This window comes from Phyllostomus discolor, chromosome 1 (genome assembly GCF_004126475.2).
Source record: "Phyllostomus discolor isolate MPI-MPIP mPhyDis1 chromosome 1, mPhyDis1.pri.v3, whole genome shotgun sequence".
In the NCBI taxonomy this organism is placed as follows: domain Eukaryota; kingdom Metazoa; phylum Chordata; class Mammalia; order Chiroptera; family Phyllostomidae; genus Phyllostomus; species Phyllostomus discolor.
Window position 1 is genome coordinate 135,538,692 of NC_040903.2, and position 18,144 is coordinate 135,556,835.

Genomic DNA, 18,144 nt, shown 5'->3' on the forward strand with positions numbered 1-18,144 from the left:
CAACTGCAGGTGGGCAGCCCTGTGCCTGACCTTTCCAGAAGATAGTTTTTAGTTCAAAAAACTGTTGTGAGAATTAAGTGAGAGAGAAACATTTACATTCTCTGGGTTTGGTTTTTCTTCTGTATATAACAACATTCAAGAGAATAACATAAGACTGGTGACTGGTATCAACATATTCCCTTCCTTCCCATTGTTTTTACTGACTTTATCAGGTCATTTAAAAAACTGAAGAAGTTCAAAGAAACATGTAAAAGTCTTTACTCCTAAATAAAGACATCTCTGGCTGTCTTTCTGGAGAAAAGGGAGAATGCATGAAACAAGCAAGATGTATCCAAAGCCCTCTGCTCAAAAACATCTCCTTCCAGGGGCTGTCAGCTCTGACTGTATTGGGATCACCTGAGGAGTCTTTTTTATTTCTGCAATTTTTTTATTGTTGTTCAATTACAGTTGCCCCCCTTTTTACCCCATTATTCTCCCCTGCCCTGCCCAACCCCCTCTCCCACATTCAACCCTCGCCCCCCATCCATGCCTTGTCCCTGTCCATGGGTCCTTTATACACATTCCCTGACCTGATCCTTCCCCTTCTTTCCCCTGCTACCTCCCTCCCCGCTCCCCTTTGGTCACTGGCAGTTTGTTCTTTATTTCCATCACCTGAGGAGTCTTTAAAAGTAATGATGCCTACACCCAGGCCCACATTCTGATGGAGCTAGTCTGAAACATGGCCTGGGAAATGGGTTTTTTAAAGCTTTCCAGAAGAGTCTACTATGTAGGCAAAGATGAGTACTACAACTGTCTCTATATACATACCATACCTAGAAATCAAGTGATTTGTTAACATTTCCCATTAAAAAGATTCATCTCTTGCTCTACCTACTTCCACGTTGGGATACTACCAGTTCACACCTTAGTACAATTTCACTTTAATTATATCACATTTCCCTCTTTTGAGATATAAATTTTTGAAGTTGGGAGAGTAGACAAAATAGCAGCAAATGATGAAGAGAAAGAAAAAAATAAGTTCTCTCCCCAGTTCAGAGTAGCTAGCTATTAGTACCCTTTACTCAAAAGGACCTTAGAGGTCATTTACATCCCCTCTTCAAAACCCTCACATTCCTACTTGTGATGAATTAAACTGCACGTAAGTAGGATATTCTTAATTAAAATAAAATAAAAAAAAACAAGTTCTCCCACCCTCACATCCATTCATCTTAACCATAGTTCAAGAAAACTAGAAGTATTATCTTAAACTTATAGTCTCTAAAATTTCTCACACCTATAGAGGGGTACGAGGCCATTGCAATAGAGTAGAAAAAGTATTAAACTTGAGGCTGATCACCTACCAACCCTTCTGAGATTCAATTTCCTTATGATAAGGACTAAATAAAATATTGTTAAGTAAAAATTCCTGATAAATATCAGGAATTCAATGAAGCTATTGAACTGAAAACTCTCTAGGAAGGAAAAAGTTAACTCATATACTAATTCTGGTGGATTGCCCCTACAAACAAACATCTAACTCCCAGAATCATAAAAACTGATGGCTATTATTGCTCAGTGATAGTTCATGCTGACATTATTTCAAAACCATTTTTAACTAACAAATACCAATAACACTTCTCTAATCAAAATAATGTCAGCTTCTTAAGACTTTTCTCATTGGATTTATTTTCAAGTTCTTTTATATTTATTACTTTTCTCTGAACAGTGTTTTCACTGTTTCTTTCAAATCGTGAAGTCTATGATACTCTTCATTTTCCATGCTACTATCGCTAATTAGAAATTGCACAGCTGGATAATCTGGTAGACCTGCTGGGCCACCTTAACAACCAATGCTGCCATCCCAAGCTCTAAATACATCAGTGCCTGTGGCTAAGGCTCAGACATACCCAGAGACCTTCCATAATAACAGTCAGAAACTACCAACGATTACTCCATGTCGCCCTTTCCACGTCTTCACCAAGACCGTTCACGTGCAGCATAAAACATGTGCTAGACCTGAGACTTTTAGATCATCTCCCAAAATCATGAGGAAAATACAGGATGAGGCAAAAGTAGGTTTACTGTTGTTCATATGGAAAATAATACAATAATTAATAAATAATAACAAAAACTGTGTTTCATGTACTCTCAGCTATAAACCTACTTTTGCCCTACCCTGTACATTAATCATTCAACAATCAAAAAGTGTTTATTTAGCACTTAGCCTGTTTTCCAGCATTAGATGTGTGTATTGGGGGTGGGAAGATAATTAATCAATAATTAAGATAGAGTTTTTCACATACTTGGGTCTTCTAAATATCTAGAATTAGCCTTTCAGGCATTAAACATCCTTTTTATCTCATCCATTTTATTGGTCAATGGTAATAAATGTTCTTACATGATCTGGGCACTGCTTATAGGAAAAACTTTCCCACTGATAAGCACTGTACTGACAACACGCTTCCAAGACACTTCACAACTAGTGTCCAGTCTTTCTGAGAAGATACCCCCTAAGAAAGACATATCAACCAAAAAAAGGGATTCCAGCCACAAATTGGGCTTTGGGTGAAACTAAAAAAAAAATAACATCTTCACACCTACCAAGAGAGAAATCAGCTGCATTACCCAGTTTCCTGGGGTTTGTAATATGCTTTGGGGATTATCAATTTAATGGGCATTTCATGTGAGTTCTGATCCCATGTGAGCACAAAAAGCAATGATGTTGCAAAAATTTACACCAGTCTACATTTACTTACATAATATTTTCCAAAATTAAAGTACATATCAAAGATATTGAAGAAAGTTTAGAGTGGTCTAAAGCAGTAACTATCGAACTATTCTGGCCTTGACTCAGAGAAAGACATAAATTTTACATGATGACCAAGCATATATATAGAAATGTATATGATTAAAACCAGGCTTCAGAAAACAGTATTTATCTTTACTTCATGTAATTCTATTTCATTATTTTAGCTCTTTAATTCAGTAAATTGATTTCATAACTCACTAGTGGAATAGAATTATGATGTACTTCTTAAAAAACAGCAGTCTAAAGGGCAAAAAAGAAAAATTTTTACTCTTCCACCAAAACAAAGTTATTTTGCCTTCATTCTTAAACTGGTTCTTACTTAACTTCAGATGCATAAGAATCAGAAGTCACTCAAAGATGATGTAAATGGAACATTTCAGGCTTTAACATGTGATTATATTAACTTTAAGGTCCGAAGTCCTGCATGCCCCAAACTACTGATGTTAGAAGTTTAGTTCCATTCAGAGTTCCTTTTACCAAGAATTTCCAAGAATCCAAGGGCATTTTAGATGTGCCCAAGAATCAACCCTGACTTGCTCACTGGCACAGCCAACAGGTGCTGGACTCCACAGCTGCCTGTCTGGTACCACTGCTGCCACCTTGGGCAGAGCTCAGCAACACTCCAACACTGGGAGAAAGGGTTCACTTTCCCTCTATACCTGCTGAACAAGGGGAGGGCAAAGCCCATGTGGAGAGTCAGCTAAGACAGGTCCTCCATGTCATACCCACAGCCCTTCCCCTCACTGAATATCTGTGCTGCCCAGAATGGGTCCCAGGGCTGCTGAGGATGGGTCCTAGAGCTGGGAACAAACTTTACCACAAACCCCCACACCTTCTTCTCCCTCCTGTGCTGGGTCAGACTGCTGAGGATGAGGGTGAGTCCTCTTCCAAGGCTGCCACCACCTTGGGTCCATCAGGCACATCTGAGGGCCAGCCCTAGCTGTGGAGAGCATGTGAGCCTTTTTCCAGCAAACCCTCCAGACCCCATGTCAGTCAATATGTTCTAACTTTGAGAATCAGGCCAAGATCAAAGAACAGACACAAATTTCACCTGGAGGTAGATGACAGCAGAATTTATTTAAAGTGGATTATTTGGGGAGCTGATTCCAGCTAAGTCACTTCAAGACTTCTATTTGTCATCCAGCCACATCATTTAGCTTATGCTCGCCTCTTTCCTGCTGCCATGTTCTAGGACACAAATCATATCTTCTCTAAGAAGACTGTTAATCAGTAAGCAGAGGTGCCTGATTGGCCTATTTAGCACCCAAATACATTCATCCAGACCAGATGTCTCAGTTAAAGTCAAAATCTGTTAAGGTTCTTGGTCTGATTTTCCTGCACATCACCGTCTCTGAATCTAAAGGAGGACAAGGGAGAAGGAGAAGCCAAGTTTCTGAAAATGGTTCAGCTGGCTTCTTGTACTTCTTCACTAAATAGTATCTGGAAGCAAAAGCAAAATATGTGGATTACATTTTCAGTTTTAGAAATGATGGAAAAAACTACACAGTATAATATATTGCATTGTTTCCATATTTTAATCTTAAGGGTAGATGTTTTTACTCACTCTCTGGAACAATCAATCCCCACCTCCTCTAACATGGGAATATTATAATAGTGGTTTATAGTTCATCCTGGGAGGTACAAAAACTTCCCCTAAGGACTTGGAAATAAGGTTGATAAGAGTGTCTTCTGATAAATAAATTTTAAGATGAACACAATGACCAAGAAGATAAAGTTACCTTTAAAGACAAAGAGTGGCTCCAGGTCTAGCAGCCCTAGGAGTGCACTTACCAAAATCCTGACTAAAGAAGGAGTCACACAGAAAGCGGGTGGAGGCGGGGTAGGGTGGAAGGACAACCAGGAACAGACAGACACCTATAGCAAGAATAGATTCTCCCAGGCAGACTCTCCAGACAAGATTCCCGAGACTTCTGAACCACCCACAGACTCTCCCTGCTGGGACGGTAATGCTCCTAATGAACTTGGACCTTTGTCCTAATTCAGTCCTCACCAAGTAGCCTTTCTTATGTGACATCTGCTGCTAACCTGTGTATAGGGAGAGAAGGCACTGACCATTCAAGCTCGGACTCTACTGATCTATTCAACCACAGATTGGATGCGAACTGAGCCCCCACCAAGCAGGGCCCTTGTCCTAAGCAACAGAAATACAGTGGAGAATTAAACATTTGAGGTCCCTGGGGCTAATACAAACAAGTAAACAAATAAACAAGATAATTGCAGCTAGTAATGAGAACACAAATGAAATAAGCTGAAAAATTGTGGGGGAAGGAAATGGGTGTTTTAAGAAGAGGGATCAGGAATGGCTCCTTTGAGAAAGTAACATTTAATATAAAACCAGAAGCTAACTCTACCTGAGCATTTTCCAAAAGCATTGTTAAAAAAAAAAAAAAAAAAAAGAGAGACAGACAACAGGCTCAAATGGACTCACTTATGCTAAGTCCCATGACACCACCTGAGACTTAATTCCTAACCTAGTTGCAGCTGCAGCTGCTCTTGGGAATGTGATCTTGCTCAGTCTGAACTTTCCTGTTGCTGAACAGCACTGGATAGACCCTCTTTACCCCCTAAAGTGAGATGCCCTTGCCTGAAACAGTCCACTCTGTGCCTGTCCCTCCTTCCTTTCTGCCTCTAAAAGCCTTCCTTGGAGCTCCTGTCTTTCAGTTAAATAGGATGCTGCCCTGATTCATGAAACTGTTGAATAAAAACAAATAGATCTTTACATTGACTCAGCTGAATTTGATTTTTTTAACAGCGTTTTTCAACTTTTTTAAAGTTCTACATCAACACAGTAGTAGAGAAAACTATAATGATTAAGATGGAGCAAGCAATGTGAAAGGGCATGTGAGGCATGTAGACAAGTTAGGTAAGAGTAGCTCCTTTTTGTTCTTGCTCTTCACGAAACACAGCAAAGGCCCCACCTCACTCCAACCCTCTCTCCCAGGCTTGTGCCTCTACTTGTTCGAACTCGGCAGCTGGCTCCTCTGGCTGTCTGACTGATGACAATCCAGAATCTGCCAGGCAAAGATAGAAGAGCTTCTAGGCAGAGGGAACAGGAAAACCTAAGAGGCAAGAACTAGCCTACCATTTCTTTGGAATTTCCAAAGTGCCTGAAGCTTTATGAATAAGGGGAAAGTAACAGGAAACATGGCCAGAGGAGCTGGCAGAGGCAGAGCCACAGAAAGAGATTTGAGTTTTATTCTAAGCTAATAGGAAGCAAGGAAGTAACACAGCCTGATTCACATCTTTAAACGCTCCCATTGGCTGCTGTGTGGGAGCGAAGTGCAGGGTGGTAGAGGGGCTCTAAAAGTGGCCCAGGCAGCAGTGATATGGTGTGATGAGGGCCACAGCAGCAGTAGTGCCGGGGAGAAGGAATGGCTTCAGGGCACACTTTGGAGACGGATGGCCAGAACTTGTTAACAGACATATAAGTAGGGTGGGGAATCATTCTTTGGCTTGGCAAAGAGTGGTGTCTTTTATTGAAATTGGGGAGACTGGGAGGGGGAGAGTAAGGTGGAGGGGAAATTAAGAGGTTTTTTGGTTTTGTTTTTTAAATCCTCACCTGAAGATATGTTTATCAATTTGAGAGATAGAGAGAAACATCAGTGTGAGAGAGAAATATAGATCAGTAGCCTCCCGTATGCAGCCCGACCAGGGATCAAACCTGAAACCTAGTACATGTCCTGACCAGGGAGGGAACCCACAGACTTTTGGTGTACTGGACAATGCTCCAACCAACTGAGCCACCTGGCCAGAGCAGATGAAGGGTTTTTTGATGGGCATATCAGGTTTGAGATGCTTATTAAACACACAAGTAGAAATGTCAGTTAGGCAGCTGAGGCTCCTGGGAGAATACTGGAGTGAATACCCTGTATATATGGCACATTCAGAAATTATCAGTGCCTAAATGGTTCCTTAAAGCCATGGCAGTCCCATCCTGGAGACAGCTGTTTTTTATTGTAAATTAATAAATTAACACCAAGGCAGTGGGAGCCAAGCTGGGGTGCCCCTCAGCAGACGGTCGGCCTTGCCCCAGCTGGGCCCGCCCCTCTGTTTTGCCATTGACCTCAACTGAGTGCTTCTACCAGATCTTATTGTGTTTCTATGCGGAAAACACTGTGCCTAATTCCCCCTTTTTTCTTGTGGATCAATGTGGAAATCTAAAAAAGTGACATGTATTTAAAATCTTATTTTTATAAAAATGCATTCAAGTGCATATTTGGTTGAACAAAGAAATATTACACAAATAAAGGACAAACTTTAGGCAGGTTAGGAGACCAAAACCAGACTGTAGTTTAGAGGTAGCCACAGCCCACAGACCAGAGTTGCTGACTTTGGGCTCCATTATTGCAGAATATTTGAGAACATTACAGAGAAGGTTGGTTGTTAAATCACTTGATAAAATAAACATCAAGAAAGTATTAATAGAAACCCTAGAATTAAATTAACATAAGACAATTTCAATTTTTCCCTTTAAGCCATTGATTAACTACCACCAAGCGATTATTTTCCTGACTTCCTACCTTCCTGGGGCTTGTTTCTCAGCAGAGGAGACAGACCACAGTGTGGACAGAGCTGGCCAGAGGCAGGTGTGAGAGGCTTTCTGACTGAGGTGAGAAGGCGACAGGTAGTTCCAACGTAAAAAGATAAGCAAGTCGCCCTAGAGGTGATTTCTCAAACATTAAATATAAACTTGGTTGATTGTAAAAAACTTTCAATTCCTACTTGGAATTAAAGTTTTAATTTTCACTTCAGTATTATTGAAGTGATTAAATGAAGTAAAGTGGCACATTCATGCTTCTAGGAGCCCTTTGCAGCATTTTCAGTGGAGTCTCCTAAAGAGATTTCCATTTTCTCCCCATCCTCCTTTATCATTTACCACTTTTGTGTGTGTGTAACTCTGAAAGATTTTGGACAGCAACAGTCAACTTTTCTTACAAACCCAATCCTGCATTTACTTTTGGGAACTACATGGAAGGGTAGCATTAGAGGACGCAGAGGAGAGGGGTGAAGTAGAGCCCCTGATTTCCATTTTACTCCAGCCTCAAGTTGCTGGGGAACTGCTCCTTTAATTAAAGGATCTGTGTTCCAAGGGCTGGTACTCATTCTTCCCTGCTGCCACAGTGGGAAACCAGCCAGGCCTGCATTCCACTGAAGCCGGTTCCTAGCCATTTCTCTGTTTGTTACACTTCTGTGCCTTCTTCTTTTCAAGAACCTATGAGAAGCCCAGTCACCTTGGCATGCTGGCTCTTTTGTTCTTTCTCCCCACCCCCAACCTCCTCCTTTCCTCTCCTGGTGGATACTCTCTCAGGTGGCAGCAGGGTCCAGAATCCCCTGAGAAAGCTGAGGCAGCTCTGCTCTAGGCTTTAGGTGCATGCTTTCTCTTAACTGCACACCTTTCTTCTCGCCCTGATGGTTGCATGCTACAAGCCATTTAAATGTTAAGAGCCAAGGATTTGTTTGGTCTTTGATTTCAAAATCATTTAGAATGAGCTGGCTTAGGTCAAAGAATTCTCCTTAGGATCCCATCTAACTGACTAGAAATTTACAGTCGGGTTTGGATCCAATGACCTGATTGGTTATAAATCTGCCTTGCTTTGCTGATCACTGACCTGAACATGCATTTCGCTCAGGGACTTAGAAGAGAGAAGTGGCTATGGCAGGATAAGACTGACTGTATTCTGGCACCCCTGGGCCAAAACCTCTGTTACAGCACTCTTCAACAGCGCCTCCATTTCATTATTATCAACAGTCAGGCTTGGTAAGGGCTCTAGAAGCCACAGAAATTTTTCAGTGTCCAAATTTTAGATTAGTTGTCATAAAAGCATCTTTGTTCTGCATGATGCATCATCCCTGGATGCAATGACTAGTTCTAAAAACAGAACACTGTCCTTCCCTATCATGCCAGACTCCACTGTCTGTCATGAAGGCAGCAGTCACTCCAATAATCATAGACACGCTCAGAGTCACAGATCAGCTTGGTGTTTTACCTGTAAGAGTCCACTTATTGAACCTTTTGTAATGCTTTTATTCTCCACACTTCTCTGCATCATTCCCTAATGTCAGTTTTATTCTAGATACTCAGCCCAAGAAGTAAAACCAGGAAAGAATTCTGTCCATGTTTATCTACAAAGGCAGTATCTCAAGCCTGGTTTTCTCTTTTTCTTCCTGGACATTTCCTCGTTGAGGATTACAGAACTCAGGCTCCAGGTGCCACAGCCCTTCTCAGCCTTCCGCCTAGAAGGGACCTGGGCCAGAAACCTGCCTTACCTTCAGCTGAACTAGATGCACATCCACGTGCTTGCTGTCTGAGTCCTGCTGGACTGAGTGGGTGAGGTCCCGGACCCTCTCCGAGGTCATCCGGAGCCAGGTCTCAATTTCAGGTAAGTGAAGGACAATCTTCCAGTCGGCCCCTGTATGCAGCGGGGGTGGCTTTTCATACTGCTGGTCAGAATCCATATCCTTCATCGCCTCTTCTCCCTCACCCTGCTCCACAGTGGGTGTCAAGTTGATGGCCATGGGCGAAGCATCAGTAGCCATGGGATCCAGGTCTTGTGACCTCAGGGGGGACAGTGTTACACTCATGGTTAACATGGAGCAGTCTAAGCCTTACTTCTTTCCAAAACAGCTGAAAGGCAAGAGGAAAGAAGAAAACAGGAGTCAGACAAGATTGCCAAATAAAGAAATGATACTTTGCAGAAGAAGCAGGATTTCTAAATTAAGCCACATTTCTAAATTAAGAAACCATAGCTCAGAGCAAAAACAGAAAGAGGTGTTTTAAGCTTCCACATAGTAGCCCCAAGACTCAGCATGTAATGAGAACACAAAACCACGTGATATTGCCTACCCCAACATCCATTCTCTCCTCATTCGTCATAACAAACCCCTGGTTTTCGGCTGTGCCTATTCCTGCCAAGAATTTAAAACTACATTCCCTCTCTCCATCATAGCTAGGTGTGGCCAAATGGCTAAGTTCTGACCAATGAGCTTTAAGTGGAACTCCTGTGTAGAAAGTCTGGGAAAGGTACTTAAAGGGAGCTGACTCCATTACCAGGGCTCCCCCTTTTGCCCTCTGCTTTCCTCCTTCCAGCCAGCAATATGGACTTCACGGCTAGGGCTCCAGTTGCCATCTCAGACCAGGGGATGCTTCTGAGTGTGTCGGGGAGAGGATGGCAGTGCAGAGTGGGCAGGAACATGGGTTCCACAGGACAATGAGGAACTACTGTACCAGTCCGGGACTGCTGCCCTGGACTTTTTCTATTGAGAAAAGAACAAACTTCTATCTTGCAGAAGCCTCTAGTATTGGGGGCTTTTCTACTACAAGCACCCAAACATCATTTCAACTATTGTAACCAATATATCCCATACATGGAATAACAAGAGAGGGAACGTGTTTGAATTAGTGAAAACACTGTGCTGAATTCAGGAAAGGTTGCTCCTTTTGTGATTTGTTAGAGAAATAGATATCATGCAGTAATTCCAAACCTTTACTTTCCTGAAAAGTATAAATCATGGATTACATAGAATATATCTATAATTAATTAACTCTCAATCTAAGTGACATTGTTTGGTCATGTTGAAACTTTTAGAGGCTCTGGAATTTCCAAGTAATAAATCTCTCTTTAAACTTAAAATGTTAAAATATTCATCAAATACCTTAAAAATAACTTAAGTGTAAGTCATAATAAGATAAGGTTGCCTTTTAAGATAACGTTGATTAGCTTACTAATTATCTAGACATATAATTTATGTTTCTTCTGGAACCAGTCTATCATAAAATGACAACATTTTGGATCTTGTACATTAAACATTTTAAGTAGACATTATTTTTAGTTTCAGGAGAAACTTTGTTTACCCAAAACAATGTTTCTTTCCTTTTTGTAAGGCTTTTTTTTAAATTTTTTAAATATTTTATTTATTTATTTTTTAGAGAGGGAAGGGAGGGAGATAGAGAGAGAGAGAGAGAGAAACATCAATGTGCGGTTGCTGGGGGTTATGGCCTGCAACCCAGGAATGTACCCTGGCTGGGAATCGAACCTGGGACACTTTGGTTCCCAGCATGCACTCAGTCTACTGAGCTATGCCAGCCAGAATAAGGCTTTTTTTTTTTCATTTCACACATTCAAGTTACTTTATAGCTCCATCCCCCTAAAGACAAAAGGTGGCTGATCAAAATATAAAACATAAACATGATTGTCAGAAAGTAGCTTATATGTTGTTAGGTTCTTACCATCCACTTAGCATCAGCAAAAAATTATTTTACCTACAGAAATGGAGGGTAAGAATCAAGAAAGATCCCAGTTTGACTAAGAATATGTAACTTTCCATACAGGAGTGAGCACAGGAAATTAAAGGACTTGTTGAATTAACACAAGCCTTAAAAATAAGTTACTCCCATGACATTATTCCAGAAGCCTCCCAATGCTGCAGGATGCTGCCCCTCCCCACTGTACTGAGCACCTTATTTTTAAATTAAATGATAAAAAGGTTTACAGATGAATTTCTGAAAGCAAAGTTATTTACAATAAAGCAAAATATTATGTTATAAAGTAAGTTTAGCACCTTGGTACCTGCCTTAGAGAATGGCTTTAGGCTTCAACTCAACAGCTTTCTCTGCCTAATTACAAGGTGAAGAAATCTACACCCACATTTTTAACTACCTTTGCATAAAATTTTTAAAATAACAATACTACTATACTTGGCTGTTTTTAAATACCAATTAGAAGTTAGGAAAATTTCACTGGCAGCCATAAAACCCTGGGAAGAGTAACCATCATACTACTTCTTTTTTTTTAAATTAATTTATTTTATATTGTATTTTTTCCATTACTATTTAGTACCATACTACTTCTTAGTAAACCATACCGTAGCTTCAGACAGGCTCTGATTCTGATTTTCCGAAGCACTTTTAAATTTTTAATCAATTTTTGCCCTCCGGGGAATCTGTTTAGAATCACAACCCCAGAGAAGGAACCTGATAAACAAAGGTTAATAAAGGTTTCCAGTGCAGGTCACAGAACTGGTGGTAAGTGAGGACAAGGACACTGGTGTCACAGTGGTTCCATTTTCTAAGAAACCAGACCCATCTGAACCAGAAAACTCAACACCAGGGTGGTGTACAATAAACTCTCCAAGCTACTCCCACACCCACTCACCCCCAGACCCCTGCCCAATGCCCTGTACAACCCAGAAACAATGCCTGGTCACTGCGTTTTCTCTGAAACTCCTAAATCACAGCTGTGCCTTCCTTGGAAAGCACATCATACTGTGAACTAAAGAATATACCAAAGAACTGGCTCAATGCAATTCATGTCCCAACATACATATTTCTATACATACCATCAGGCTATGCCCCAAGCAGGCACAGTGCAGTTTTGTGTGATTTAGAGCAAGATGCTCCACATTTCTAGGTCTGTTTCTTTATCTGTAACATGGCAAAATTGGCCTATGTGACTAGTAAGATCCCACTGTCCCTAAAAATCTGTGATTTACTTGTCCAGAGATTCAAAATTACTGGAAATATCCCAGCTGTACTGAAAGCTGTGCAGAGCCTAAATGATGGCCTTCCATTTCACCAAAGCACACACACAGCATCAATTGAGCTGTCCTAGTTAATGGGAAGAAATAAATTATAATCATGCAAATGCATTTTGTAAATCATTATTTATACAATATGTGTTGCTAATTCTTTCCAGGGGAGCAAATATGGGAGATTGTCCCCTCTGGGGGTTTGCAACTTACTGACAACACAGACACCGTGGTTATATATGTAACAGAATAAAATAAAAACATTACACAAAACAGCAGATGTGCCTCCCATATGAGTAAAGGGCAAGGAAACCTTACATTCAAGCCACCAAAACAAAATTTTCCTGGGTTATAAAATTTCAACCTGGATGTGATGTTTCTATATTTAACTGATCAGACTATAAACAAGAAAATTTCCTTAACCCAAAGCTGTAAAGCAAAGCACTTTATTCAAGTTTTATTTTAGCTTCTGCGTATCTACTTTCCCTAACGTATATACCTTTGCCACTGCAAAAGGAACACCATATGAGTCATAATAGCATAGCAAACCTGGGCAGTGGCATAGATTTGATTAATTACCCATTTTCATGGAAAATAACCACTATAAACATTTAATTGTCAATTCTAATAGTTCACATTTAAGTGTCCACCCTCAGATAAATAAACTCTATTTCTGATTTTCACAGTTACATCTGATTTAAAAGATAACTTAAGTTTGTCATTTAAAGGAAAACTGCTTCCTATTGTGAAGCCTTACAGTAACATCTCTGTGTATATTTTTCCTGTATTTATTGCAACTATTCAAGCATGCTTTCCCATAAAATTAATTATTCCATTTGAATGCAAACAAATAGTAGGAAAGTCGGCAGAAGTCTATACATTCTTCTACATACTGTAAGTTTCATATTCCTCCTTTACCAGGCATCTTGCAATAAGATTCCTTTCTAGCCTCAGAAAAATTTAAAAAGAAGAAGAAGCCAGTAGACCACAACTCCTGACGATGCACACAACACCGTGGGCTCAAGTGCACATGAGAACCCACCCAGTTACAACTCTGGCTCCACAGCTGTGAGCAGGGCGGTTGGCCAGCTTTTTGGAACCTAATGACCTCTGCTCCCCCTCCCCCCACCAAATGCTTATCTGTGGCCACCTTTCCAGCATTAGCCATAATGCCACCTTTATCCCAGCTGCTGTTAAAAATAACATAGATCAAATCCTTTCCACAAATCCAAAGAATATTCCATATTTAAAGTACAAATGTTGAAAGCAGTAAGCATTTTAAAGCTTTTCATATTTTAAAAGCTAATCATTTTAATCTGTGAAAATGATTTTCCAACTACATTCTCTGTATTCAATATCATTTTATAGAAACAGAAGAAACATACCATAGATTGCTTCCTAACAAGGACTGGTTCTGCTACCTCCCTGACAATCCACAAATTTTAAGTTGAAACCTGACATTAGCCAAATGCATTCAATTTGAAAAAGACACATTTAAATCAGGACAGTGTTCTACCAAAACAGGTGGGTGAAAAGGCAGCACACAACCATCAGAGCTGTCCACCTCCTTCTCCCTTCTCTTGTAATTTTCTCTTTTAAATAAAAGAATAGAAGAGCCAGGAATCTGCCGCTGGTACTCACTGTAAATGCTTAGTCCCTAAAGGTCCTTCAGGATTAAACGTCTGGCTCCTCCTTCTCTCCCCCCTCGGGTTCTCTTCTCTTGGCCAAACAAGCTGAAGGCCAGTGTCAGGGCGGCTCCAACAGCAGGGCAGTGGCAGGTCTGTAGGGCACAGCTTCATGCACACTAGTGGCCTGACTCGCTTACAAAGAGAGGGCTACTATGCTGTCCCTATTTGGAAGCTAATGTATTAGCTCCAGGCCCATGCGGTTATAGGCAGGCTTTTGCAAACAAGCAGTGATAAGTGAGCTGAGGAAAAGGAGACAGTTGCCAAAACAAGGGTCACTATGGAAAAGAATGGGTGGACAGAGCACACCCAGTCACGGTTCAGAAGAATCAAGACTGTATACCCTGAAAACAGCAATCCTAAAGCAGATTAAATACATTTGTAAATAAATTAATAGTACTATATTAACATATCCAGCTGACAATGCAAGTTAAATAGGTTCAGGCTCTCTCTCATTTCTTAGGAAGAAACTGTTCTTTCCAAGCAAGAACATTACCATGTGTACAGCGTGAGATGCAGTCTTATCATTATGTAAATCAACCCCAAGCCTAAATACTCACTCCCAGTCTTTCTGTGCTCTGCTCACTTCTTCGAAAGCAAGTGAGAAACTAAAGCATAATTTTAGCCAAATAAACAAATCTGCTTTCCACAAAGCACATGTTATAAATCAGAGGTAGAGAACATTGTTAGGCCCTGACTGGTGTGGCTCAGTGGTTGGGCATCATCCTGCAAACCGGAAGGTGGCCAGTTAGGTTCCTGGTCAGGGCACATGCCTGGGTCGCAGGCCGGGTCCCTGGTTGGGGGCCTATGAGAGGCAACCAATTGATGTTTCTGCCACACGTCGATGCTTTTCTCCCTCTCTTACTCCTTCCTTCTTCTCTCTCTAAAAATAAATATTTAAAATCTTAAAAAAAAGAACATCGTTAGGCATCACTAAGTGTCCATTTTTCTCCCTCTTCCTTTTTTCTTTCATATCCTCATAATTACTCTTCATAGAAGCTATTCATGGAGATGATGAATTTGAAAAAAAGTTACGCTGGAATGTTTTTATTTTTGTCTAAGGTTAGTTCTCATGCTCTTGATTGCATTAAGGAAAAATAAACGAACCTGAGACATGCATCCTGTATCTGATTCCAGGATTCTAGAATCAGATTCTGTGAAGATAGCACAAAAACACAATACAATTAAGAAATTAATTAAGTGTCTTGGTCTACCTAGATGAATGAGGCCCTAATTCATCACCTAGTTTTAAGCCTTGCTGCCCGCCTACCTTCCTGGCCTCTTGGAAGGTCAAGAGTTGGGAAACTTTAAGTGGCTTTAAGCTCCTAAAGAAGAAAGCCAAATGTTCCTGCCAAGTATTAAGTTAAAACTGTACTTAGGGGAAAAGAGAGTGGTTTTTGTAAGATGCTCCTAAAGAATTTTCCATAATCACTGTCTGTCTCTTCCTTCTCCTTTGCCCTCTTCTCCTCCAGGACCACGCCCCCCAGAACTCACCTGTAGTAACACGGGTTAGTGAGATCACTGAGGAAACCTCAGATTAGTCTCACTTTCTAATCCTTCCACCATAACAGGACAGCCTGCAAAGGATATCAGTGAGAAGGACTTAAGCTTTAAGGAGGTGGTGGGGGAGGAGGAGACAGCATGAAGCTAGTGAACAGCAGGGCCCAGACAGATTTCTACAGTTTAAAAGATCTTTTTGGTGTTATCACTGACATTACTTCTCTCTCTCTCTCTCTTTTTACTGCTTTAATATGTCTTTTGTATTAGCTATTCCCCCTGGGCAGATGGCCGATTAGATCCTGCTAATCACATAGAGACCACGGACACTCCTGGGCCTCCCCTCAATCACCACTGATTTTCTTGCCCAGAGCAGAGTCTTCTGTCCACTGTAATACACTTCATCAATAATCTTCCTTGCTCCCATCCTTCTCCTACCCCCATATCCCCAGCCCGTTCCCCAATTATTGAGATCCTTCTGTGGCTGGAGGTCCCAGACTGACTCAGCTCATCATCTTACCTCCTGTGTTTTCTGCCCCCACGACCACAGTCAGTTTCTGTCTCTCTGGGATTCACTCGGCCACATCCACTGGTCAGCTGTGAGTGGTGCCCAAGGTCACAAGTACATGGACCTGGACTCTGCAAATGCTGATAAGTGTTCATATTTCTCACCCCCACCTCAACTTGCTAATAATCACTTTTAAGCATTAGGCAGCCATATTTCTGTTGTTCAAAAAAATGTCTTGAGAGAAACTGGATTTGTAAAACCCTAAAACATAATTTATACAGTTGTTTTTGTCAGTGCTATTAACACAAAGACAATGAAACAAGATTCATTTCAATTCAACTGACATTACTGAGAATCAACTACATATGAGGTGTTATGTATGTATATGACTTATCATATTTACCCTCAAGGAAATTATAACTTAATAGAGACAACTTCTCTCCCTACACTCTCCTCCTCTAACACACTCACCCACTAATATCTAAAGCAGGATGTGGGCAATCAAAGCCCCTTGAGGCCCCAGTGGAGTGGCATTAACCCTGGAAGAAAGGATAGGGGGGAACCTTTATTGGAGAGGGTAACATTTGAGATGGCCTTATAATAATATGTATAATTTAGATAGGCAAAAATAGAAGAGAGGTGCAGGAAAAATAGAACTGAGGAAATTACATGGACAAAGACACCTTAACACCAAGAAGTTGGGTGAATCAACAAGTAATTCAACGTTGAGAGGAACTGGGAACTTGACGGGGACCAAAAACAGACAAAGCTACAGGTGTGTTGCAGCCATATTATGAAAGGGCTGTGAACACCATGCAGTGGAGTTTAGAATGAATCTTCCAGGGAGCAGGAGCTCTGCAAAGGCTGTAGAAGAGAAGTAGGATTACAGTTGTGTCCTAGAATGGAACAAAAAAAATCAATACGTGTACTCTTGTTTACCAAGAAAATGAAATGAGGAATCAGCATTATCAGAAGATCAGCATCCTCTTTTCCAGACAAACTTCATTAATATAAAAGGTAACCTTAAACTCTCTTTCTAGCTCAGCAAAATAAGAGAGTCAGAGAGAGAACAGGAAGAGGAGTGTGGGGAGGAGTGAGAGGCAGGGAGGCTACAAGTCTGACTGTTAGGCCAGAGTGATTAAAGGAGCGCTGTGCTCTGTCCTACCTACCCCATTAAATATAAAAAGAATTCTCCATTTTTAGATCTCCATTAACCCTAGCATCATATACCTGAAGTGGAAAATTTGTAAGGATCCTTTTATGTGATGTTTTTACATTTCTTCGTGTTCTAAAATTATTTTTTAAATAATTAAAAAGTAATGTAGAATGATTGAAACATTATAAAAATAGATAATACTAAAGCTAAAAGATCCTCCTCTGTCCCCATATTCTCATCTCCAGTCAATAAGTGATAAGAGGCTATTTATCTTTTGTAACCTCAATACGTAAAGTGAAAAGGAAATAAAGCTTTTTAAAGATTCTGAAGCCTACATTAGCTAGTTATTTGTAGTAATGTAGCAATACAGAAATGTTTGCTAATTCAGTGTTTATTTGCCAGGTGTAAATAGGTATTTTACAAAAAGTTGCTATTGACAAATACACTGAGATAATGCTGGGTGATTTCTGGGCAGATAGCCAGCTGAATCCATGCCTGGAATTTTGCTCCTTCCACAAACCCCACTAACACTACCACAGAGGATTTTTTGGTTTGGGGTTTAATATAAACATTCAAGAATGGGAGAAGAAATAATAATAATTTTGGAATCTGGAAGCTAGGAGAACAAGTAATAATTGGCTTGAAATGAGCCAATTCAAGAAAACTAAATCCTGAGCCAGCAGTGCAAAACACAAAGAACCAAACTTCAGAGCCCCTTGAGTGTTTTGAAATTGGTGGAACCAGGTACCTCTGGAAGTGGACAGGGAAAAGTGTGTGGTGAAGAATTAACTTTTGTTATTCAGAGCAGACCCCGGTTTATGCTAACAAGATGACTCAGGATGGGGAACAGCCAGACAGAAAGACTAACCATGTGATTAAAGGGCTGGGGCTTTGGACAGCCACACAGGCAACCATTCAATCAATCATGCCTAAGCAATGAAGCCCCAATAAAAGCTACGGACAC

The 18,144-nt window shown here is 40.7% G+C and overlaps 1 protein-coding gene across 6 annotated transcripts in view; it reads right to left on the minus strand.

Annotated features, from left to right (window-relative positions):
- AKAP6 (A-kinase anchoring protein 6) overlaps window positions 1-18,144 on the minus strand; it is a 470,989-nt gene that overhangs the window by 357,838 nt on the left and 95,007 nt on the right. For 3 of the 6 annotated variants that reach the window (XR_004903997.1, XM_036029438.1, XM_036029433.1), the window contains exon 2: window positions 9,077-9,434. Coding sequence is in view for 5 of the 6 variants with exons in the window: in XM_036029438.1 (XP_035885331.1) it covers window positions 9,077-9,400 (324 nt within the window). In the remaining variant the exon portion in view is untranslated. The other 3 variants (XM_036029435.1, XM_036029437.1, XM_036029436.1) reach the window with 3 other exon arrangements.